We start from the raw sequence: 25,691 nt of genomic DNA, 5'->3' as shown, positions 1-25,691 counted from the left end.
CTATACTGATTCATGGATGGTAGCAAATGCCCTGTGGGGGTGGTTACAGCAATGGAAGCAGAACAACTGGCAGCGCAGGGGCAAGCCCATCTGGGCTGCGGCATTGTGGCAAGATATTGCTGCCCGGGTAGAGAACCTGGTTGTAAAGGTACGCCATGTAGATGCTCATGTGCCCAAGAATCGGGCTACTGAAGAACATCAAAACAACCAGCAGGTGGATCAGGCTGCTAAGATTGAAGTGGCTCAGGTGGACCTGGAATGGCAACATAAAGGTGAATTATTTATAGCCCGATGGGCCCATGACACCTCAGGCCATCAAGGTAGAGATGCAACCTACAGATGGGCTCATGATCGAGGGGTGGACCTGACCATGGACACTATAGCACAGGTTATTCATGATTGTGAAACATGTGCTGCAATCAAGCAAGCCAAACAGTCAAAGCCTCTTTGGTATGGAGGACGATGGCTGAAATATAAATATGGAGCGGCCTGGCAGATTGCTTACATCACACTCCCTCAAACCCGCAACGGCAAGCGCCACGTACTTACAATGGTGGAAGCAACCACCGCATGGCTGGAAACATATCCTGTGCCCCATGCCACCGCCCGGAACACTATCCTGGGCCTTGAAAAGCAAGTCCTATGGCGACATGGCACCCCAGAGAGAATTGAGTCAGACAACGGGACTCATTTCCGAAACAACCTTATAGACACTTGGGCCAAGGAACATGGCATTGAGTGGGTGTATCACATCCCCTATCATGCACCAGCCTCCGGGAAAGTTGAGCGATACAATGGACTGTTGAAGACTACACTGAAAGCAATGGGTGCTGGGACATTCAAAAATTGGGATACACATTTGGCAAAGGCCACCTGGTTAGTCAATACTAGGGGATCTGCCAACCGAGCTGGACCTGCCCAAACAAAACTCTTACGCACTGTAGAAGGGGATAAAGTTCCTGTAGTGCATGTAAGAAACATGCTGGGTAAAACAGTCTGGGCTACTCCTGCCTCAGGAAAAGGCAAACCCATTCGTGGAATTGCTTTTGCTCAGGGACCTGGATGCACTTGGTGGGTGATGCAAAAGAATGGGGAGGTCCGGTGTGTACCTCAAGGGGATTTGATACTGGGTGAGAATAGCCCATGAGTTGAATTGTAGTATGTTAATTATTATATAATACTGTATGTCATCACTACCATGATTGCTATGTATCATAGATGAAAATGGTGATTAATTACAAGGTATTGGAAAGAGTGTAACCTGAGCATGACATAAATGGTATGAAATAAGGGGTGGATATCTGTCCTGGTTCCAGTTAGGACAGAGTTAATTTTCCCTCCTAGTAGCTGGTAGGGTGCTATGTTTTGGATTAGGATGAGAAGAGCGCTGATAACATGCTGATGTTTTAATTGTTGCAGAGCAGTGCTTACACCAGGCCAAGGACTTTTCGGCTTCTCGCTCTGTCCTGCCAGCGAGCAGGCTGGGGGTGCAGCAGGAGCTGGGAGGGGACAGACCCAGGACAGCTGACCCAAACTGCCCAAAGGGGTATTCCATACCATCTGACGTCATGCTAAACAATATATAGGGGTGGCTGGCTGGGGTGGGGGGCCGGCTGCTCGGGGATAGGCTGGGCATCGGTCAGCGGGTGGTGAGCAATTGCGTTGTGCATCACTTGTTTTCTTACACATTATTATTATTAATACTATTATCATTATCACTATTATTATTATTATTGTTATTATTATATTCCTGTCTTAATAAACTGTCTTTATCTCAACTCACCGGCTTCACTTTCCCGTTTCTCTCCCCCATCCCAGAGAGGGAGGGGGGAGGGTGAACGAACGGCTGTGTGGTGTTTAGCTGCCAGCCGGGTTAAGCCACAACACATATTTTAGTTTCTAAAACTTTGGAAGGTAGATTAAAGGGGGAACACTTCAGATTCCTTTCCTCCCTGCACTCCAAGATCAGGGCAGCAAGAAGGTACGTATTTTCAAGGGTCAAGTCCGCAACTGTAATTTCGCATCCTCAGCTGTAATTGTATTTTAAAAAGGCAGGCAGCTTTGGTCTATGATGCATACCCATGCCCAGAGATAGTGCTATACCCAGCTTCTCAGTGTTCTTCCAAAGTATATTGATTTTTTCCATGTATGAATAGTAATAAACAACTTCACAAATCCTGAAATCCTTGTGGTTGTCTGAAAATCTTACTTACGATAAAGCATGGGTCTGATGCTTTCATAGTTCTTTTTACTGATACTTAGGTTGTATAAAGCTTTACTACAGTCTTTTATTGAAGATTTGCAGAATCATCCGTTTTTGGAGATTTCTTAAAACAATTGAAGATCGCTTGGCACCATACCCATTAGCAATGTAGTGTATTCTGAACCATCTAGATTTGGTTCTTAAGTTGTCAGTGCAGTTATTTATTTTCCTTTAAAGTATCTCTGAAACTCTTGGAGGGTCTTAGTGTGCAATGCAGTTACACAGGCTGTGGCATGTGAAGCCATGTGATAGTTACTGGAGGAGACCAAGTTTTCAGTTAAACAAGTAACATAGCATTGCTCAAACAAGTAGTTTTGTACTTCTAATCAGCACCATCTGTGCTTTATCTAAGTTGTCTTATGGCAGTGTAGTCTTTAATACCAGATATGAAATTGAAAAGTGACTTCAGCTTTTTTCTAACCTATACCACTACAAAAAATGAGTAACCATTCTTTTAGTACTTAATCTCTCAAACAAGACACTAAAACACTGAGTTTATACTTGCAAACTGCTTTGCTACCTGCTTGTTCGGTAATGTTAGGTTTTTTAATTCTAGGCAGATGGGATTAGCTGGTCACTGGCTACCTTGAGAGGGTTTCTGAGCTGCTGTTGTGTGAATTGAGAAGAGATCACAGGACCCAAATTACTGATAGTCAACCTTTTTTTCATATAGTTGCCTGTTGTGAAGCCATGGGCTTTATCTAGTGCTCCACAGTTGACAGCACCTTATCTGCATATGCAATTTTCCTGCTTGAATACCTTATCCAGACTATAAGCTCCTAGAGGTGGAGATACTAAAAGCATCTCCCATCTTAATGGTTTACAAATAGTACCTTTCTTCTTTGCTTTGCAACTATGGCTCAATAGACTAACCATGTAATTGCATAATGAGTTGCTGTGCTATACTTAGCAAGTGTTTTAGTCATTTTGTTTTCAACTCCTACAGATATTCATATGGAGCTCATATTATCCCTGAATTTATTTCGGGGTTGGATTTTTATATTAAAGCTGAGATCTGTTTGTACCTTGTACAGTGTTCGTACACAAACTAATAAGGATTCTTCTGGTGGGGATTGAATACCCCCCTTTCTCCCACTTCCAGGGAGTGTTCCCTGGAAACACTCCAGTTCTGTGTAATTCAATCCCTTTTACTCATTAATTCATTAAGAATTCCTCTAAGGAGAAGTTAAAGGTTTACAATAGATAATTTCAACAGTTTTAACCTTAAAAGTCTTTGTTAATGCAGTCTCTCTGGTATCAGGATTAACTGATGCTTTTACCCAGGAATGAGTCCACCCTTTCTCAGCCGTTCTTACTGTCATCTCAGTAGTCAGGAGCACCTGGAAGAATCCGTCCCACTGAGGTTGCAGCTTTGATTCTCTCCATGTTCGCATCAAAACACAATCTCCTGCTCGGAATAGATAGATCAGGGCTTCCAAGGGTGGGGTTTGAGCTAATGATCCACAGGTCCTGAGAGAGGACAAAGAGGACGACAGCCCGAGTATATAGTTCTTAAGAAAAGCGTCTTTTGTCTCAAACTGAGATAATCCATTCCCTTTGTCCATGTACAGCAATCCAAATAATATTTCATATGGTGAAACTCCCACATCTTTTCTTGGTGCAGTTTGAATTCGGAGAAGTGCCAAAGGTAAGCACTTTGTTTGGGGAAGCTGAGTTTCCAGAACTTAGTCAATTGCTGCTTACTGTCTGATCCTCTCCACCCTTCCAGAAGAGGAAGGAAGCCAAGGAGTGTGAAATTTCCACTTAATTCCTAGAGTCCACATTAGCCCTTGCAATATTTCTGACAAAGTGATTTCCTTGATCAGAGTCAATATTTTCAACAATTCCATACCTGGGAGTTATTTGTTCTAGAATTACTTTAGTTACTATGTTCGCAGTAGCAGGTACTGAAGGGAAAGCTTCCACCCACCCTGACAAATGATCGACCAAGACTAATAAGTATTTACATCTACCTACTCTGAGGAGTTCTGTAAAATCCACCTGTACACTTTGGAAGCATTGAATTCCTGGTTCTCACCCCCCTTTGGGCTGACTGCAGATAATTTTCCTATTTACCTTTTGACATACTACACAACTCCTGCATACTTGTTCAGCCAGAGTACATATGTATTCCTACACATACATATTTCCATAGCACAGCATCACACGTTGCTTGAATTCCCCAATGACCCTCTTGATGTAAAACAGTTAATATTTGCCTCATTAGCACTTTATTCAGCATTTCTCTTCCCTCAGGGAAGATCTGTTTTCCTTTGGACTTTGTGACTCCTCATTCCTTAAAAACCTCTCTCTCTTAAAACTTTTACTTCTTTTTAGTTTTGGGTAGGGGTAGCTCAACAATTCCCTGAATCCCCTCTGGATTTATTCTTCATTCCCCCTCAGACACTAGATGCCCTAAATACTTGACTTCTCTTTCTACAAGTTTTAATTTATTTTCCAGTCCTTTCAAGCCCTGCTTTCCCAGAAAGTTGAATAGCTTGTTAGTGGCTTCCTTCACAACTGTTTTCTCCTGTCCTGACAATAAAAGATCATCCACATATTGTAACAGTAACACCTCCTCTGGAGGTTGGAATTGCTCCAAAATCTGTTCTAGAACTTGCCCAAATAAATTGGTGGCCCTGTAAACCCCTGAGGTAAAACTGTCCATATGTATTGTTGCTTCCGCCCCATTTCAGAGTCTTTCCAGTCAGAGGTGAATATATCTTTGCTCTCAGGGCCTGAGAGCACTCCATTAATACCACTGTTATTCCAGTCTAACAATTTACTATTTGAATGCCCAATTTCATCATCAAATCCCTTCCCAACAAGTTAGTCCCTGCCTTGGGTACATACAATAATTGCCCAGAGATCATTTTATCCCCTTAGTCTCAGCTTGGTGTCCCCAAAAAGTGGCACTGTTATCCCAGCCCCTTCTACCCCCATCACATTTAGGGTTTCATTAGTTAATTTAAGCCCTGATACTTTACAGACCAGTAATGACCTAGCTGCCCCAGTGTATTGGGTTCACATGGCAAGGTTCTGGTAGCAGAGAGTGCTGCGGTGGTAGCCCCTGTGAGAAGATTCCAGCAGCTGCCCCATGTTAGATAAGGGCCAGTTTCAGCCGGCCCCAAAGGGGCCCACCACGGCCCAGAGCCAAGCCCCGAGCAATGCAGTTTGTGCCTCTGTGAGAGCACACCCAAGAAAAGGAAAAAAACTGCTGCACAACAGCAGCTGGGAGAGTGAGGAGTGAGAAACCTCCCTGCAGACACCAAGGTCAGTGCAGAGGAGGGGGAGTGCAGTGCAGAGGTGCTCCAGGTGCCGGAGCCGAAGCCCCCCCGCGGCCCACAGAGAGGCCCCTGGTGGGGAAGGCAGACCCCCACAGCCTACGGTGTACCACAGCAGAGCACATCTCCACGCTGCAGCCCATTCAGGAACAGCCCAGGAAGGTCGGCACCCCACACCAAAACAGGGGGGAGAGTGACCGTGAAGGAGCAGTGGAAACGAAGCACCACAGACTGACAGCAGCCCCCACTCCCGCTCCCCCCCCCCCCCCCCCCCCACCACCACCCAGAGCAGGGAAGAGGTGGAAGAGAGTGGATGGGGGAAGGTGCCCCCAGCTTGTTTCTCTGTTTCTCACTGCTCCAGCCCGTCAGCAATAGGTAATAAATTTCATTAATCTTCCTATGCTAAGTCTGTTTTGCTTGTAACGATAATTGTAGAGTGATCCCCACTGAGGTACACTTGAGGAGCCCTTGAGGTACACTGTTTCATTTATCAGGGAACTAGCTTTCTGAGAAGCCCTGACTCCCCTATTCTGAATTTATAACAGCCATCTCTCCTCCTTCTTCCACTCCGGATATTCCTATTTGAAGTGGCTGGCCTGGCCACACTTAAATCATCTTCTCAAAGCCTGTCCCTGCTTGGATTTAGGCTGCAACACAGGTAGTTTTGCTTGCCTGCCGTTCCCCTCCTAAAGATTCTTCTCCAGTGAATAACATTCTCAAGATTGACATTCCCCATCCCCCTGGAATACACATTAGGCCTTAGAAACAGATTTGACTGTTCTGCTAGTTCTATAGGGTCCTCAATTAAAGACTTTGTTTCTTAAAAAAAAAAAAAAACAACAAAAAAACTTAAGTTTAAGCTAAAGCTCCTAACCTCTCTGCTGGTAAGGAGTGGGGGGAGTTCACCTAAGAGGATACACAGTGTTAGTACTATTAGTATCAGGGAAGGCAAAACTCAGTCTCTCTTCTACATTGTTCTAATTTTTACCAGAGCCTAGAGTGTGTTCCTTCTCCAGGGACAGCTTCAATTGCAGTCCCTGTCTCTCCTCCTGGAGCAGCTGCTGCTGCTTCCGGTGCAATATTAGGATTATAGGGAGCATAACTTGATTCCTCCTCTGAAAAAGGAGTCTTATCGTTTACATATTTACAATTCAAAGCCTTGAATTTTCATCAGACCCATATTTTGGCCAAAATACTGAAGTTCTTTTTATTGGCTTTTTAGGCCAGGCAATTACACAATATCCATTTTTTTTAAATCTTTTTCCCTAGTTTTTGGGTTGTTTGTCCAAATCCTTATCATTCTCCCCAAAGGACTATCTTTAGGCACAGTCCCAGGGTCTCCATCCCCACCCTGCTGACTCTTGGAACCCTTAATCCCCATCCCTTCCTGACATGATGCTGTGGACTTTACCACCCACAGGGTACCACACGCCTTCACCTAGGATTAGGACAGAGGTGGGGTGTACTGCCGAGCACCTCACTTCACCGTGCTCGGGGTACCGTACACCTAAGGGCCCAAACCCCCGAGACTCTCTTTCACTCGTCTCTCTTTTGCTTCGTCCGTCTCCGGCCACACCCCTTGTGGGACTACAGAACCGCAGATTGGAACTCCACACTTGCTTCGCACTATAAGTGCATCTCATTCACAATCTACACAAGTCTCCCCGAACTCAACCCAAGGCGATATATGGTAAATTTTCCTTTACCTCGGTCCATGCACGGCTTCCCGGTCCAGGTTATCAGCAGTAATCCGTGTGTCTGTGGTGGCCTCCCTTCTCCCCAGTGCTTCGCAGAGCCTGTCTTCAGATTAACAGTCTCAGTCCTTTGCTGGCCGTACCCACCACCCCCAATGGGACCGCTGAAATCAGAGGGTGCACCTTCCTGTCTGTGGTGGCAAGAACTCTTCGGTAGGCGACAAGATCCCGGACAAGCCCCCAAATTGTGAGAAAAATCTCAGATAATTTTCTTCAGACAGGATCTTCTGTGAAGTTATTTTATTTGCGATTGCAAGGGCGGGCATCCTGCAAGCAGGAGCACACAGTAAAAGTTTATCATATCCTTTTATTCCCTATTACCTGACACCTGATTTCTCTCCTGTTTCCTCATTGGCTGAGTACTACAGGTTCACAACCTACTCGACGCTCCTCTATACTATATATGTACAATTTGATTTGACCAACCGTTAATTTCCCCTTTTCCTTTTTTTTCCTTCTCTCATGACTAGAGGGCCTGTGAATTTTGTTTTTACTGATTTCATACTGCTCATCCTTTTTTTCTTAGCTATCCTTATTGTTTTAGGACAGTGGGACCTTCCCCTTACCTGCTTAACATACTCCCCCCTGCTATGCTGCACAATCACTTTTGAATATGCAAGGTTAGTGGAATTTTCCACTGCAAAAACACCTTCTATTGCAAAAACACAACTTCGTTTCCCACAGTCCTTTGTCTTGTTTGACATAATGTTTCTTGAATTTTGCTCTATGCGATGAGCTGTTAGTGGATATTTTGTCTTATGGCCCCAGTTTTCTCACGTTCTTAGTCTGCCATTCTGTCTTTTGGTGCTTGAGCTCTAGTATGTCTGGGTAATTTTTTTCCTTAGACCATGTACTACTTCTCATCAGTCGCTTGTTCAATGATGGTTGGAAGATTATTTTTTTTCATTTCCTTGTGAGAAAAGATAGCTCTGTGTCGCATCAAGGGGTGTAGCTGATTAACCGTTGTGGGTCCGGTCAGATTCAGGATACTGAACTATTACAATCAAAATCACAGATTCACCAACAACGTATAACCGCACTTAGCACTGAACTACCACGGTCACGGATTCACCAATAACGTATAACCGCCCTTACTCTAGTCGCGTTCAATGAGAACTATCACGGCTAGGAACAACGCAGTTAAGTGCAATTTATTACAGCAACAGGGACACAGGTTCTTTGGATTGCCGGCGATAGTTACTGTCTGCAAAAGCAAGTTAGCATGCATGAAATACACAGGTGTGCAGCCTGGAAATTAACGCGTTAAAAGGCATAAAGACTCTATAGAGACTTCTAAGTTTCCGCGGAGACAAACAGTATAACAGTGAGCAATGGTTGTCATCTACCTTGACTTTAGCAAGGCTTTTGATACTGTCTCCCATGACATCCTGCTAGCAAAGCTGAGAAAGTGTGGGATAGAGGAGTGGAGAGTAAGGTGGGTTGAGAACTGGCTGACTGGCCGAGCTCAGAGGGTGGTGAATGGTGGTGCAGAGTCCGGCTGGAAACCTGTGACTAGCGGCGTTCCCCAGGGGTCGGTGCTGGGTCCGGTCTTGTTCAACATCTTCATCGATGACCTTGATGAGGGAATAGTGTCTGCCCTCAGCAAGTACGCCGATGACACAAAGCTGGGAGGAGTGGCTGACACGCCAGAAGGCTGTGCTGCCATTCAGCGAGACCTGGGCGGGCTGGAGAGCTGAGCAGGAAGAAACCAAATGAGGTTTAACAAGAGCAAGCGTAGAGTCCTGCACCTGGGAAGGAACGACCGGACGTATCAGTACAGGCTGGGGGACGACCTGCTGGAGAGGAGCTCTGAGGAGAAGGACCTGGGGGTCCTGGTGGACGACAGGTTGGCCATGAGCCAGCAGTGTGCCCTCATGGCCAAGAGGGCCAATGGGATCCTGGCGTGCGTTAAAAGGAGCTCGGCCAGCAGGTCAAGGGAGGTGATCCTCCCCCTCTACTCTGCCCTGGTCAGGCCTCACCTGGAGTACTGTGTCCAGTTCTGGGCTCCCCGGTACAAAAAAGACAGGGATCTGCTGGAAGGAGTCCAGCGGAGGGCCAGAAAGATGATACGGGGCCTGGAGCATCTTCCCTATGAGGAAAGGCTGAGAGACCTGGGTCTGTTCAGCCTGGAGAAAAGAAGACTGAGAGGGGATCTCATCAATGTGTATAAATACCTGAGGTGTGGGAGACAGAGGGATTTGGCCAACCTCTTTTCAGTGGTTTGTGGGGACAGGACAAGGGGCAATGGCCACAAGATGGAGCACAGGAAGTTCCGCACCAACATGAGAAAGAACTTCTTCACGGTGAGGGTGACGGAGCACTGGAACAGGCTGCCCAGGGAGGTTGTGGAGTCTCCTTCTCTGGAGATATTCAAGGCCCGTCTGGACGCCTACCTGGGCAGCCTGCTCTAAGGAACCTGCTTTGGCAGGGGGGTTGGACCCCATGATCTTTCGAGGTCCCTTCCAACCCCTACAATTCTGTGATTCTGTGATAACCAAGTGTTCAAATCTCACCCAAAGGTGTCCCAAGGGGGGGGGGGGGAAGAGGGGCTCAGCCCGTTGACTGATCCCAGGATTCAGGAGGTCCTCGGGATGGTGTATTCCCTCGTGATGGTATCTTCCCCTAACATCCCCTCTCTCTTAAGCCAATTTATGTTATTTTCTATTTTTTAGGTGGAGCTTGAGTGACTCTAGTCAAGCATATCTTAGTTATGATTGGTGAAAAGTTTTCCCATCTCTGGTTAAAGGTATAGGCTCCGAGAAATTCAGAGCATGTGCTCAGTGAGGGGTGGTCGCACCTTGGAGGCAGGTAGCTTTTGGGATGGAGGTGTGTTTTAGTATTATGAGGATATTATAATGAGCAAAAGTTCACTGGAGTACAGCATTTGTCAAAACATAACAGGTCATTGGCTCAGGGTAGCAAAAAGTGCGGCTTATCGGTCTCGGTGTGCACAAGAACAATCGAGTCCCCACCTGGTCACAGAGCCTAGCCGTGGTGTCTCCACTCCACTCTACGCTCCGTACTGTTCCTTAGAGTCAGCACACCAGGTTCCCCCACTGTGATAGCATCTAAGGTTGGAAGCCTAGGGAACGCTCAGGTAATGCAGCTACGCCCTACCCTGAAAGCCTCTTCAGTGCTGTACATTTTCTTTAAAATGTGAATGTTAGTTTTATTTTCCTAGTTGCTTTAGGCAGTTATACCACACTCTGTGCATGGTCCCTTGTTAGATTTATGGAGGTAGTTAAAAGGGAAAATGTTGCTCTGTTTTTTTCTGTGTTGCGGTCTTATTTAGGCTTCTTTGGACTGGTTAAAATCTATATATGAAATTGATATAATTAACATATAGCTGGAAATATTTGGTGTTCTCACACTTCATAAGAAAGTTCAGCTTCTATAACTTGTTTCTTTCCTATCTTTTCCCAAAAAATACAGCCTGGTTTTCCACTTCTGTCAGTGTAGTTTCTGGTAGGTATTTACTGATGTGATATTATACAAATACCTGTTTTTTCCCATGACCTGGAGGGGTGAGAGGCAGTAGTGTACAGAGAAGCCTCTTTCTTTTTGACTTTTATATCTAATTCTATTCTATCCAAATAGACTTCTTGGGAGACTGTAGGGGGAAAGAAGAAAAACCTTGGAAAAGAAAGTTCAGAAAACAAAGAAAACAGAGAAAAACGAGGGGACAGAGAAGTGAGTCATGGACGGGGAAGTTCCAACAGAAGGGGAAGAGGAGGCAACCGTTGCCGAGAGTGTACGTACAGGGGTTCATTTTTAAAAGCTTCAGGCACTTTTCTTGCAGGTGAAACTGGTTGAGAGCAAATGCTTAATGGAATAAAAATGTCAGAGGTATAGTTCCGTGCCTAAGTGGTTATAACTTGTTTACATGACAGGTATGCTTGATTTCTCTACATGACTTAGTTTTGGGATGGTCTGTGCTTGTATTTTTCAGAGAACTAAATTTAAGTTTCTGTCCTTTTTTTTGATTAATTGATCTCGTGCTTACTGTTCTTTTATTTCAGTTTTATAATTGAGTCTTTGTAAGACTGAGAGCAGGTATTTCACTGCACAGCTGATATACTTTGTTTCTTTTAATGAAAAAAAATATCTAGCTTTGACTCCATCTCCTTTTATGAGTGGGAGAACCTGAAGATGTTCTCATCTTCTCATAAGGGGAATGAAAAGACTGGGATCATTATTAATCTCTAGCATGTATTACTGACATAAGCCAGCCACAGGTGAGTTACTACAACGGAGAAAGTGCTTTGTGAACTAAAACATTTATAAAAAAAAAAAAAAAAAGCTACAGTTTATACAGGTGCAATAGGACCTTGTGCAAAAGAGGACTAATATTTTCCAAAGTAGGTAGTATCACAGTATCATCCAGGTTGGAAGAGACCTCCAGGATCACCTAGTCCAACCTCTGACCTAACATTAACAAGTCCTCAAACACATTAAATTGCCATTGGATTCACATAGCTTTTTTCTTCTAAGTTTTATTAGCAATGTCTAAGCTACATGTATTGCCTATAAGAGCCATCAACAGCACTGATAAATGAGCAGAGAATGGAGAGAGATGAAAAAAAACACAATCCTTTTCCCTTAGAAGCAGGAAAAATATTTACAACATTCGCCAACTTTTCTAATTAATTATTGGAATTTATTAAAATATTGTGCCATTGAAAGCATTGAGAAGCTCTGTGGAATAGAGTAACATCAAAAATGAAAGTGAGAGGCAAGATTTTTGCCAGAACCAGATGCTGCTTGTTTCTTTCCTAAACTGATACTAAAGATTTTCAGATGGTTACCAGATCTTGTGTTTTCTTCCCACCTTTTTATGCATGTGTTAATGGTTTTGTTGCTGCTATTAGGACAAACTGTGCAATACAAAATACTCAGCAGTGTTTTAAGTGGAAGTCATCTTTTTTCTTCAGGGAGCCAGCCATCTTTCAGAATATCTACTCAGCAGTTTCCCACAAAATAGAAGTTGTAGTGCTTTTCAAACACCTAGCCTTCTGTCACCATCATCCTGTGATTTATATACAGAGGAGAGTTAAATTCTCCTTTTTGTGTAGGGATGTGACACTGGCAGACAGGAGATTTGGTGTTCTTGGTTATCCCTTATTCTTCCACTGTTGCCAACTAACACATTCACAAGAAAGTGAAGTATGAGGCAGTTCGTTTCTTCCCTATTCAGAGAAGTGAGACTATAATTAATTTAATAGTGTAGGCTGCAAAGCGCTGCACTTCTTCAAAAAATAAGTGTCTGATATGTTTCCCTCTTAATAGACATTTTCCTTTCTAACTGTCAAATTCCAAGTAAGCAACTTGCTTGTGGCTAGGCCTGCGAAGAAGAGGGGTGACTGAGATATCTTGACCGTACCACTCTGAAAATCTTATCTTTCCTTTTCAAAGGATTCAATTTAAGCAGATGGCTATATTGTCTTATGTATGAGTCTCTAAATTTTCTGTTAAGCTGTCTTCTCTCCACAGGTAGAGATGAAGAGAATGGAGTGGACAACAGTCAAGGAGACAAGCCTTCAGACCGTGGAAAACGTGGCCGTGGGAGAGGTGAGATGGTGGCATTGTTGTGGGACTGGCCCTGATTTCATTTCCTGAAATGGAATCCCCCCCCCCATGTGTTTACTTAAAAACTTAAGCATTTGGTTATCCTTTGATTCCATAAGCACTTCAGCCACTTTTAATTTAGGTACTTGCCATCCCCCATAGCCCTTCTCATCGTTTGGTCTTAGAGTGACTTAAAGGTGATTTATATCAATTATTTTTGCAATTTTTTGTGTGGTAGGCTGGTGTGCTCTGGCTATCGAGAGCTGTTTTCCCAGATCAACTTCCAGGCCACCATTATTCGGAGTGCACTGGGCTCCTCAAGATGTACATTGGTAGCAGGAGAGCACAAGATTCCATCTGTGGAGCTCTTGGGAGGGATTTGTTGTGTGCTTGCCCCATTTCTTTGGGGTGGATCCTGTTGTTAGGTTTGTCTTCTGCTTTCAGTACCCAGTCAGAGAGCATTAGCCAACTTAGAGGCTTTTTGGTGAGAGAAGTTTTGGCATGAAGTTGTTGATGAGGAGAGCTGTGGAAAGAGCACTGTGGAGTCACAGGTAGAATTGTGCATCCTGTAAAAGAGATGGGGAAGATGTTGACAATGGACTTGATGCGGAATCAAGGGATGCATAGTTTGTTTGGATTTTCATGGGTTTGAGTGGAAAGAAGCTTGTTTTTCTTGAAGCAAGAGGAAGGGAAATGGGTAACCTGGGATTGTATTGGGAGATGGGTATTAAACTGATGAAGTGCACAGCAGGGCTACCATAGTAAGTAATGTCCAAGTTGTGGAAAAACATTCCTACCTTCAAAAAAGGACTCTTCTCTTTGGAATATCCAGTAACGAGGCATTCAATGACTGGCACATCCAACTTCATTGTCTCCAAATCTGTATCTTGAAGGAGTGGAAAGATGCAAAGACATGTATCTTCCAGAGGGTTGTGACTTGGTTGTGCATGTAATCAGCAGGCATGAAATGGCTTGTTCAGAGAGTGCTTTGCAGGGGAGGGTGTGGTATATAGTATTATAGGTGGAACTTAAGGCTTTAAGTGTTTGCTTTATAAAATAATTCTTTATACAAGTTGTGAATACAAAGGTAGGATTTTTTTTAAGTTGTTGGGTGAAACTTAAAGGTTAATTTCAAGTTCAATTTTTTGATTTGTTTTACGAGCAATTCATTGTGTTCATTGTCAACTCTGTCGCTCTCCAGATGAATGTTGTATGTCTCAAGCCAAGGCACTTAATCATCAGTATCAAACTGACATACCTGACTGAAGAAACAGGAACAACTTAAACCAATTTCTGTTCGCCGGGTTAGTGTATACAGTGTATCTGTATCTCTACCCAGTACTTTAGACTCTACATTCATGTGAACAAAGTGTCTTGATGAAGTCTCCTCAACTGTCTGTGATAAATCCTTTGAATGGCTTCAGGATCATTATATTACAAGTGTGTGTGTTATATGGCAGGAAATACCTAATTTAATTTAATAATGCAAGCCCTTGAAATCTGCAGGGAATTACATAAAGCTGTGTAATTCACGTCTTTTCAGGGATGCATAACCTTCTGGTTATTAGTAGATATAAAAAAAAGCTTCTTGCCATTTTATTCAGTAGTCTTTATTTGCTGTTAAACAAAATAATAGTCACATTTGGGGATAAAGTACTTCAGCTAAAAGTATATAGATTGGTAATCACAACAGAGTCCTTTTTTTGGAAATGTTTCATGAAGTGTGTGTGTAGGAATCTAGGCAACATATACAAAATTAGGCGTCACCTAATATCCAAACAATGCACTCTAGCTATTTTAAGGTACCTTCTCAGGCTGGAATTACCTTATTGGCTGCTTTCTAGGGGGAGATTTGCTGGGCCATCATATTACTGCTTCGTTGCAGAAAAAAACAGTTTTAAGAAATGACATGCACTGAAACCAGCAGAAATGGGGTGGATTCTGTGGTGATAGTGCACTATTTATTGGGGGAAGAAAAAAGCAAAGCTTGATTATGAGAATTTCAGTTTTAGTGTTGTAGGCATTAGTTTCCTTATGCGGTAGAACTTCTGTTAATTACTGTGACATTCCCTGCAACTATGAAGGGTAGTAGGTAGATGAAGGCACGCACGACATGGACTCCTGATGGCTCTTCAACAGCAGGACCTTTATTGCCATTTTTCACCACTACATATACTTTCCCCGTAGCCCCACGCGCTGTCCACACACCCGAATCTGTCTTACAATTGGTTAGAGACCCTCAGACACGCGCCTTGAGCCAGCCAGCAATTGGCCACTGCCCAAAACTCATCTTTAACACTGTAGCCAATTTACTTTATCTCGTCCTTGCTCGAGTTTTTGGTTCTACCGCTGTTTTCCTCATTATCTGTAGCTCAGGGACGTGTGAAACAGCACGAAGCCACCTGCGAATTCCTTTCCCGCAAAACAGCACAAAGCTCCCTGTGAATTCTTCTCCCACAATTCCCCCTTTTTTATTTTCAATCAACCAAACGCTTTCTATAGATTTTTCTATCAATCACCGCAGACACTGCAATAAGCAAGGTACAATAAGCAACAGGGTGAAAATCACATGCAGAACTACGATTGTAAAGTAGCGTGCCTACTAGAATCTACATCAGTCAACAAGCCACTAAGTGCTAGGAATGTTGCTTCGCAGGGATACTGCTTCTCACTCGCACAGCACAATCACACTATCACACAATCATGCACAGAGGCCTCTTGTACTTCTCATTCATACCACAAGAAAACATCACTTAAAATAACTTGTCCGCGGCTTCAGGAGGTCCTTGTCTGCTCCCGTGGTGAGCGGCTGAGAGTGGAGACCCCTCCGAGGAAAAAATGCTCGGGGTGCACCTAGGGGCATCCGTTCCACAGTCAATCCCACAGCCGAGCAGAGCGGCTCCTGGCGCAAGGAAGGATGCTATTATAGTTTGTATAATGACAGCAAAGAGATGCATTGCAATAAGGAGCAAGCGTGGCGTTGACCTTTTTTTTTTTTTTTTTTTTCCAAGCAATTACACCTTACACATGCTATTACTGTTACACATCCCAGGATATCTAATTCCTGTGGCTCTAGGGGCGCTTGACATAAGTAGACAGTCCAGTCTTTGTTATTCGCCAGGTTCCCCAGTAGACATGTCGTAGATGGGTCGTTTCATTGGCTCCACCAGATCCAGGAACCTCCTCCCATCTAACCTTTAGTGCACTGCTGTATTAATCAGCTCCAGATTATCACCGAATGGGTCACCCACAGTCTGGGCTGGACTGAGACCCAGGAGGCACCGAAGCTGCAGAGGTGGACGAGGATGATGGTCCCAACCATGGTCGCACGCCACGAGCTGGCACCCATCGTGGTCCTTGCCCTGTGGAAACACAAGCGTACCCTCGCCCCCAGGTTATTAGGGGATATGGTCCTTCCCACCTCCCAGTATCCAGATTTCTCATCATAACCATCGCTTTTCCTGTTGGAACGGACGTTAGTCCTGATTCCATTGATTTAAAATGCTTAATTATACGTGGTACGTCTTCGTATTGAAAAGGCAGTGTCAAATGATTTATGACATATACCACTTTGTTCAATCTATTCTGCGGGGTCTCCTGTGTCTCCCCCTTTTTCTGTTTAGCCAATAAGTCCTTTAACGTGCGGTGAACACGTTCTACTATTGCTTGTCCTGTGGGTGAGTGTGGGATGCCTGTCTTGTGAGTGATGCCCCAGGTATGGAAAAAAAGTCGCGTAGAGCGGCTTGCATAAGCTGGGCCATTATCAGTTTTTATTTCTTTAGGGATTCCGAGGGCGGCGAAGGCCGCACGGAAATGCGCCTGTGCGTGACGGCTTATTTCGCCCATCATCGCAGAGGCCCAGAGCGCGTGCGAAAAAGAATCTATGGACACGTGAACGTATTTTAGCCTCCCAAAGTCGGGAACGTGAGTAACGTCAGTTTGCCAAAGCTGAAGAGAAGAGAGGCCCCTAGGATTAACTGTAGTCGGTGGGCCTGGTCGTTGTTGACAATCTGGGCAGGTCTGTACTATGAGCTTAGCATCTCCTATGGGGATGGCAAACTGTTTGGACAATGCCTTTGCAGCCTGGTGGAAGAATTGATGTGATAGACGAGCCTGGGACAATGTATTTGGCACTGGGACTTGCAATGCAATGTTAGTCAATCGATCGGCCCGGGCATTTCCTTCTGCAAAGAATCCCGGGAGTGTCATATGACTTCTAATGTGGATCACGCAATAAGGGTGGGTACGGTGCTCTGTAAGAAATAATAACTCTTTAAATTTTAAGAATAGTGCTTTGTTGTGGATGTGTTTGATCTGAGATCTTTCAATTCGTTGTGCTACTCCTACTGCATAATGTCAATCAGAGACAATATTTAGTGGAGCCTGGTCCCATTGCTTGAACGCCATTACTACCGCATGTAATTCTACTATCTGAGGGGAGCCCTGTATTGTTTCTATGACATGTTGCCAGTGGCCTCCTTGTTCCCACGTGACTACAGCTTTTCCCGTTCTCCCTGACCCGTCTGTGAATACTGTTTGTCCTTGGACTGGGTGCCATCGATATAGCGGCTTGTCCTCAACGTGTACATTATTATAAAAGGTAAGCATTTTGTGAGACGGGAGATGTATATCAAGTTGACCATTGAAACCCGAAAGGGCTGATTGTAGCTCTAAGCTATTCTGGAGGCACCAATCAAGATAGTCTTTAACTATCGGAATGATAATGGATTTTGGCTCTTCTCCAGCCATTTCTATAATTCGTTCTCTTCCCTCCCTAATCAAATCTGAAAACATTTCAATGCGGGTGGCGAGTGTCTTTGTCGGTTGGTGGGGTAGAAACACCCATTCTAATAGAAGCAACGGGTCTGTTGCGTTGGAGTCCCATTGCGCAATAATAGCTAAAGGTTGTGGATTCTGGTTGCATATGTAGAGCTGAATGGGTAAATTTTCTGCTCGCTGCTGGCATTGTTGGGCAGAGATCTTCTCCTCTATACGGTGTAGCGCCGCCCTGGCTTCATTAGTCAGCCGGCGGGGCGCATTAATACTAGTGTCCCCTTTTAACAACTCGAACAGGGCTGCTAGTGTATGGTTGTCAATTCCGCATTGCGTCCTTATCCAATTTATATTGCCTATAAGCTTCTGGACATCATTGAGCGTGCGAATTTCCCTTGTAATGGCTACGTTTTGGGGTTGAATACTGTGCTGCAGTATCTTCCAGCCTAAATATTTCCAAGGCGCCTCGATTTGAATTTTCTCCGGTGCGATTTGTAATCCCCATGTCTGGAACTCCTGCCGTAGAACAGGCAGTACTTCTTGAGTTAAGTTGTCTGTCGGACTGGAGAGCAATATGTCGTCCATATAATGATAGATGTATACGTGCGGGAATCGTTTGCGTACGGGGCGTAGCGCTTCTGCTACGTATGTTTGGCAAATTGCTGGGGAATTTTTCATCCCTTGAGGCAGCACAGTCCAATGATACCTATCCATTGGTTCGGTCTTATTGATTTTTGGGACCGAGAACGCGAATCGAGGAGCATCAGCAGGGTGAAGTGGAATAGTAAAGAAGCAGTCCTTTAAATCGATAATCAAGATATTCCAATTGCGAGGGAGCATAGCAGGAGAAGGTAATCCGGGCTGGGGAGCTCCCATGTCCTCCACTGCATTGTTTATTTGACGTAAATCGTGAAGTAATCGCCATTTCCCGCTTTTCTTTTTAAAAAGAAACACGGGTGAATTCCAGGGACTGGTTGTGGGGGTAATGTGTCCCAATTGTAACTGTTCTTGGACAAGTTCTTGGAGAGCAGCGACCTTTTCCGCAGGAAGCGGCCATTGATTCACCCACACAGGATTATCAGTTCTCCAGGTGAGTCTCATGCGCAGTTGCTCGTCAATGGCCGCTATTGAAAATTTTCCGGAAAGCTCAGAGTGAACTCGCCCTGCCCCATCACATCCCTCCCCAGGAGACTGACAGGTATGAGGGCAGCATACGGCCGGACGTTATACAGCGAGCCTTCATGAGTCTTAATGCTAAGCATATACCGGCTCTGAAAGGTACCGGAGACACCACCGACTCCCACAAGGCCTTTTGTGGTGGAATCTAAAGGCCAACTTTTGGGCCAATCGTGAAGAGAAATTACTGTAACATCTGCCCCGGTATCCATTAATACGGTTATTTGTGCGCTGGAGGGGTCAGCCTGTGGGTGATGAAGTGTTAGGGTCAGCGTAGGCCTCTTGATGGTAATGGCCGAGGCCCAAAAAGCTGACGGGGGTCCCGTTGATCCAAACTCCGCGTCGTGTCGGTCACATGTCTCTGCTTGTGGAACTATGGCTTTAAATAGTATTAACTGTGCAATTGTAGTCCCCTTGGGAATGAGCATCGGTGGGGAGGGAGTCCATGCCATTGCTTGTATTATGCCTTCATAATCAACGTCAATGACTTCAGGCAGTATAAAAAGACCCGTTAGTGTGGTGCTAGACCGCCCTAGCAAGAGGGCGCTGCATCCCTTCCCTATTGGTCCCTGTACATTTAGAGGTATTCTGCGAACCCGAGTGTCCCAAAGGGTGCAGCTCGTTACTGTGGAGACATCCAATCCGGCGCTTCCTCGGGTTCTGGCTGTGAGGGAATCCACGGTGACGTAGTAGGCGGGATCGCTGGAGCAGTGGGCGGCTGCGGTCGCAGCCCGGTAGTCGTCATCGCCCAGGGCGGTGACTTCCGCGAGGACGGCCCGCCCACGAAGGAGGGCCGGGGCACTTGTGTCATCGCGCGGCCCCGCCCCGCGCTCTGCTTCCCGTTTCCCTGCCGCGGTTGTAAAGGTCGTCCCTCTGCATCATGCGTCGAACGGCACTGGCTAGCCCAGTGCCATCCCGTGCCGCACCGTGGGCAAACAGTGGGAGGGGCAGAGTTACCGCGTTCCCCCCCTGCTCCTCGCTGTGGGCATTCGGTGGCAAGATGCCCCGTGGCTCGACAGCGAAAACACCGTTTTCGCCCGGTTTTAAGTGCAGTAGCAAAGGCTCCGGCCAAAGCGGCAGTGTGATGTTCTACGGATCCGACTCGATTGCAAGCCTCTATCATTTGTACCAGTGTAGTATTAGCAGGCAGGGCTTGGAGTATTTTCTTACAGTCTGTGTTTGCATTTTCTACCGCCAGTTTTAGTATAAGGGCCTCTTTGGCCTCGCGGTTGTCAATTTGTTTGTCCAAAGCGTCTCGCAATCTATCAATGAATTGCATATAAGGCTCGGTAATTTGTTGCCTAATGCTGGTAAACGATGGCTCGGCTTTTCCAACTTCAGGCAACTTCAGCATAGCCTGGAAGGCCAGAGACGCGGACTGCCGCAAGATGGCATCGTCGAGCCTAGCCTGCAATCTCGGATCAAATAACGGCTCAGCCCCCATCAACTGTGGGATCCCGGCTCCCAAGAGGGGGTCGCCGGGCTGCCGGTCCAGGTTACGCAGGGCGGCCAATTCGCACGCTTCTTTCCATTTTTGCCCCCACAGTAATTTTTGTGTTGGCGTTAAAATCATCGCGGCTATCTGACGGCAATCGTACGGCACCAACAAGTGACCAGTCATAACATTTTCTAACAATGACTGAGTAAATGGTGCGTGTAATCCATATGTAGTCACAGTCTTTCTCAACTCTTTAATTAGGTCCCAGTGGAAGGCATTATATTCATTTTGACCGTTGGGTCGCACCTGCACCGGGAAAGCCATTCCTACCGGGTCCCCGTCCTTTAGCGCTTCCCGGCGCACCAGCTCCCATCGTTCCCGCGGGTCGAAAGCTCGGGCCCCCAGGGAGGCATTATCGGGGGCAGGCAAGGCGGGAGTCGAGGGGGTCAGCGGGGAGGGGCTCTGCGGTGGCGGTCCACGGCCCTCTTCCTTGTCATCCCCCAGGTCTATCAAATTGCACTGCTCTGGTGACCTTGCAGGCTCTGATCTCAGTTCGGCTGCTGTTATTGCCTGGGCAGCGGCGTTCTGTACTTCCTTTTCTGCCTGCCACGCTCTTAAAGTCTCTGTCACCAGCCGCCACGTAGTCATCACCTCAGCAGCATTAGTATCCCCACGGGACACTGCTTCCCAGATTTTTTTCCCTGCTTGGTCCCAAGTTTTTACATCAAATACTGTAGAAGCCATTGAGGGGAGCCCTTGTTTTCGCAAAATTTTCAATAATAGCTTTATCTTAAACGGATCATATTTTACTCCCCTTTCTATTAGGAGTTCCTTTAGTAGTTTCACTATAGCCTCTTCCTCTGCCGAAAGGCTAGCTCCCATGATTAATGCCCAGCCGCTCACCTGTCCTCCAGGTGCTGTCCCAGGGTTGAAGCTGCAGTCCAGCTGCGAGCTTGATCCGTTCTGCTGGGTTCCATTCAGACGCTCGTACAGCGCTGCTCCTTCCTGATCACGTCGGGGTCACCAATTGAAGGGATGAAAGACACGGACTCCTGATAGCTCTTCAACAGCAGGACCTTTATTGCCATTTTTCACCACTACATATACTTTCCCCGTAGCCCCACGCGCTGTCCACACACCCGAATCTGTCTTACAATTGGTTAGAGACCCTCAGACACGTGCCTTGAGCCAGCCAGCAATTGGCCACTGCCCAAAACTCATCTTTAACACTGTAGCCAATTTACTTTATCTCGTCCTTGCTCGAGTTTTTGGTTCTACCGCTGTTTTCCTCGTTATCTGTAGCTCAGGGATGTGTGAAACAGCACGAAGCCACCTGCGAATTCCTTTCCCGCAAAACAGCACAAAGCTCCCTGTGAATTCTTCTCCCACAGATAATATCCTAACTACCTCCCGAGCCTTGGCTGTCCTGGTGGGGAATGCCTCTAGCCAACCTGAAAAGGTATCAGTTAATACTAATAAATATCGATACCCCCCTTTTCTTGGAAGTTCTGTAAAATCAATCTGCCATTGTTGCCCAGGCCCGTTGCCCAGGCCCATTGCCCTTCCCAGTTTGGCCCATTTCCAGTTTGGGGGTGCTCTTGGGATTAGTCTGGAGACAAAGATCGCACTGCTGAGTCACTTGTCTCACAGTGGTGTATAAATTTCTAGCTACAATGTCTCTAATCAGGTGTTTATATAGGGCCTCTGCCCCCCAATGCCTCTTCCTATGTTCTTCCTTTATCAGGAGCCCTGTTAAATAGGAGGGAATAATCAGTTTCCCTTGTGGGGTGTGAGCCCACCCTTCTTTATTATGTGATCCTTCCAAATCTGCGATAAGCTTTTGATCTTCCTTAGCGTATTCTGGCTTATCTTCCAGAGAGATTCGCCCATCAGGGACCAAAGCCCCTTCTGTTCTTACCTTTGCCTTGGCTACCTGTTTTGCCTCTCTGTCTGCCAGCTCATTTCCTCTTTCCAACTCTGAGTTCACTTTCTGGTGTGCCTTAATGTGCATAATCGCCACTTTCTCAGGGAGCTGGACTGCCTCCAGTAGTTTCAAGATCTCCTCTGCATGCTTGATATTTTTTCCTTGTAAGTTCAATAATCCTCTTTTTCCAGATTGCTCCATGTGCATGTATGACCCCAGAAGCATATCTCGAATCGGTATAGATATTCACAACTTTGCCTCGGGCCAATTCCAAGGCGCGGGTCAGTGCAATTATTTCTGCCTTTTGTGCTGAGGTGTTTATGGGCAAAGGTCCCGACTCTATCACTTCCTAACTGGTGGTGATGGCATATCCAGCACGCCTTTTACTGCTTAGGACATAGCTGCTTCCATCAGTGAACCAGTTTTCCGTATTCTCCATAGGGCTGTCTCTCAGGTCCAAACAACTCGAATATGTTGCCTCGATGGTTTCCAGACAGTTATGATGCACTGGTTCTCCTAGGTTTCCACTGAGGAAAGAGGCTGGATTGACAGTGTTAGTGACTACTATTTCCACATCATCCTGTTCTACCATTATAACCTGATATCTCAAGAACCTCTGTGGGGAAAGCCAGTATCCACCTTTTGCTTCCAATACTGCAGATACTGTATGGGACACCAACACAGTCATTTTCTGGCCCAGGGTGAATTTTTGAGCTTCCTGGATGTTTAGCACTACAGCCACAACCGCTTGCAAACATCCAGGCCAACCTTTTGCAGTTGCATCCAGCTGCTTGGAAAAGTAGGCAACTGCTCGTCGATACGGGCCGAGATCTTGTGCCAGTATTCCTAGGGCAATCCCCTTCTTCTCATGGGAAAAAAGGAAAAACGGCTTACTCACATCTGGGAGTCCTAGGCCTGGGGCCAACATCAAGGCCTTTTTTAGCATCTCAAAGGCTTGTGTGGTTTCCTTATCCCATTTGAGGTGTTTCTGTTCGGTGTTTGTTAGTGCATATAGAGGTTTAACAAGCAACCCATAGTTATAGATCCATAGTCAGCACCACCCAGTCATTCCCAGGAACGTTCATAACTCCTTTACTGTTTGTGGTCTCAGAGTTTGGCATATTGCTTCTTTCTGGGCCTGTCCTAAAGTCCTTTGTCCCGCACTGATTTCATAGCCCAGATAAATCACTTCACGCTGCATTACTTGAGCCTTCTTTTTGGATACCCGGTATCCCTGGAACCTCCAAAGTTCAACAGACTCACCGTCCAAGTCATGCAAGCGTCCTTTGTCTTGGTGGCAATCAGGATATCGTCCACATATTGTAACAGCTTCCCTTCCCCAGGCGGGGCTTCCCAGGATTCGAGATCCTTTGCGAGTTGATTACCAAATATGGTAGGGCTGTTTTTGAACCCCTGTGGTAATACCGTCCAAGTGAGCTGGATTTTACGCCCACTTTTAGGATTTTCCCATTCAAATGCAAATATGTTCTGTCTGGCTTTATGGAGAGGGAGGCAAAAGAAGGCATCCTTCAGGTCTAAAACAGTAAACCAGGTTAGATCAGGTGTCAATACAGTCAGCAAGGTGTATGGATTTGCCACTACCGGGTAAAGGTCTTCAGTTATTTTATTTATAGCCCGGAGGTCCTGGACCACCCGGTATGACCCATCAGATTTACGGACAGGTAATATGGGAGTGTTAAAATTGGACTCGCATTCCCTTAGTAACCCCAGTTGTAAAATTTTTTCTATTAACGGTCGAATTCCTTCCCTATCTTCCTTCCTCAAGGGATACTGTTTGATTCTTACCGGCTGTCATCCTTCCTTAAGTTTGACCTCAACAGGTGGAGCATTTTTTGCTTTCCCTGATACATCGGTGGCCCATACCCCGGGATATACCTGGTTCGTAATTTCTTTGCTGATTTTTCCTTCCGTAGGAACACTTGCTAAGAATAAACTCATTATTTGGATATACTGCTGATCATTTACCTCCAGAGTAATCTCTCCTTTTTCAAATTTAATTGTTGCACCCAATTGTTCCAATAAATCTCTCCCCAATAGTGCTTTCGGGGAGTTGGGCATGTACAGAAATCTGTGGATGCCCCATTGTTTTCCCAATTTATATCTCAAAGGTTCACAAAAATATGCCTTCTCACTTTGGCCAGTTGCCCCTTATACCATGATATAATCATTTCCCAGGGGCATCAAGGTTTGGTTTAAGACTGAATACATTGCCCCTGTGTCAACCAAAAATTCTACCTCCTCTTGCTTCTTCCCTAGCTTCATTATAACCAGTGGATCCGCTAGGGTGGATTCCCCAGGTCCCCGTCAGTCTTCCTTCACATGAGCCACTGTTCTTCCTTTCTGGTTGTTTCGTCCCTTCTCCTTGCCTTTCCGTTTTTCTGGGCATTCATTTTTCCAGTGGCCAAATCTTTTGCATATTGCACACTGGTCCCTGCCTAATTGAAACAGTCCTTGTCTAGGTTTCCTCTCTTCATCCTCTCTAACAACCGCCACCACCCTTCTCTGTCCTCGTCTATAATCCTCTTCTCTATTACTGAACACTCCCCATGCCTCATCTAGCAGTACTTCCAGGTTTCTGCTTTCTGTGGGACGCAGCCTCTGAAGCTTGCGCCTAATATCACTTCTAGACTGTCCCAAAACCAAAGAGACTAACTGTTGTATTCCTGCCTCTGACCCAGGATCCAGCGGTGTGTTACGGTGCATCACATCCCTCAGTCGATCTAAGAATTCGGATGGTGACTCGGAGGGACCTTGTTTGATTGCGTATAGTGCTGACCAATTTATGGTTTTGGGAATGGCTCTCTCCATTCCTTTTGAAATCCACCCCTGATATGCCTGTAACCTGTCCATATCTGCGGATCTATCTGCATTCCATTTTGGATCCTGAAGGGGAAAATATTCCTTAACGTCCCCTCCAGTAGTTGCATAATGATTCTCAGCCAAATCTCCTGCAGTTTTTAAAATTAGTTGCTTCTCCGTCTCAGTCATGTAGTCTAATAATAACTGCACATCACTCCAATCAGGATTATGCTGTTTTATAATAAACTGAAAATGTTTGGCTACACTTACCGGATCATTTCTGTAATCCTTAGCAACCCTTCTCCATGCTTCTAAATCGGTGGTGGAAAATGGTACCTTAATTAGCATTGTCCCGCCATCTGACCCTACCGCCTCCCGGAGAGGTGCTTGTAAGACTGTTAGAGCCGACTTTTTCCTGGTACAGGAGGATACAGGGCTATCTGGGGGAGTGGAGGTTCCATCCGAGTCCGCATCCTGTTCCTGCGATTGAGGGGGAGGCTTAAGCAAATCAGCCAGATCTTGTTCTGATGCCTGGCGGGCTTTATTTATTTTAGTATATCTTTGTCCAATGCTGCATGCCGAGCAGCACTGCTTCAAATTACCTTTAAGTTCTTTATTATTTTCTCGCTCAAGGGCGAGTACCATAGGGTCCTGTGGTGGCACCATTCCACAGTCCCTTTGCCACTCCGGATGA

The 25,691-nt window shown here is 45.7% G+C and overlaps 1 protein-coding gene across 5 annotated transcripts in view; it reads left to right on the top strand.

Moving 5' to 3' along the window:
* Positions 1-25,691, top strand: part of LOC125179635 (ubiquitin-associated protein 2-like) — a 127,887-nt gene that overhangs the window by 38,513 nt on the left and 63,683 nt on the right. For all 5 annotated transcript variants that reach the window (XM_066986939.1, XM_066986935.1, XM_066986938.1 and 2 more), the window contains exons 5-6: positions 10,899-11,052; positions 12,792-12,869. In XM_066986939.1, the coding sequence (XP_066843040.1) occupies positions 10,899-11,052; positions 12,792-12,869 (232 nt within the window). The remainder of the gene's footprint in view (positions 1-10,898; positions 11,053-12,791; positions 12,870-25,691) is intronic.

The sequence above is a fragment of the Anser cygnoides genome, chromosome 36 (genome assembly GCF_040182565.1).
Source record: "Anser cygnoides isolate HZ-2024a breed goose chromosome 36, Taihu_goose_T2T_genome, whole genome shotgun sequence".
Taxonomy (NCBI): domain Eukaryota; kingdom Metazoa; phylum Chordata; class Aves; order Anseriformes; family Anatidae; genus Anser; species Anser cygnoides.
The sequence above is the reverse complement of the archived record's forward strand: the minus strand, read 5'-3'. Positions and strand labels throughout refer to the sequence as shown.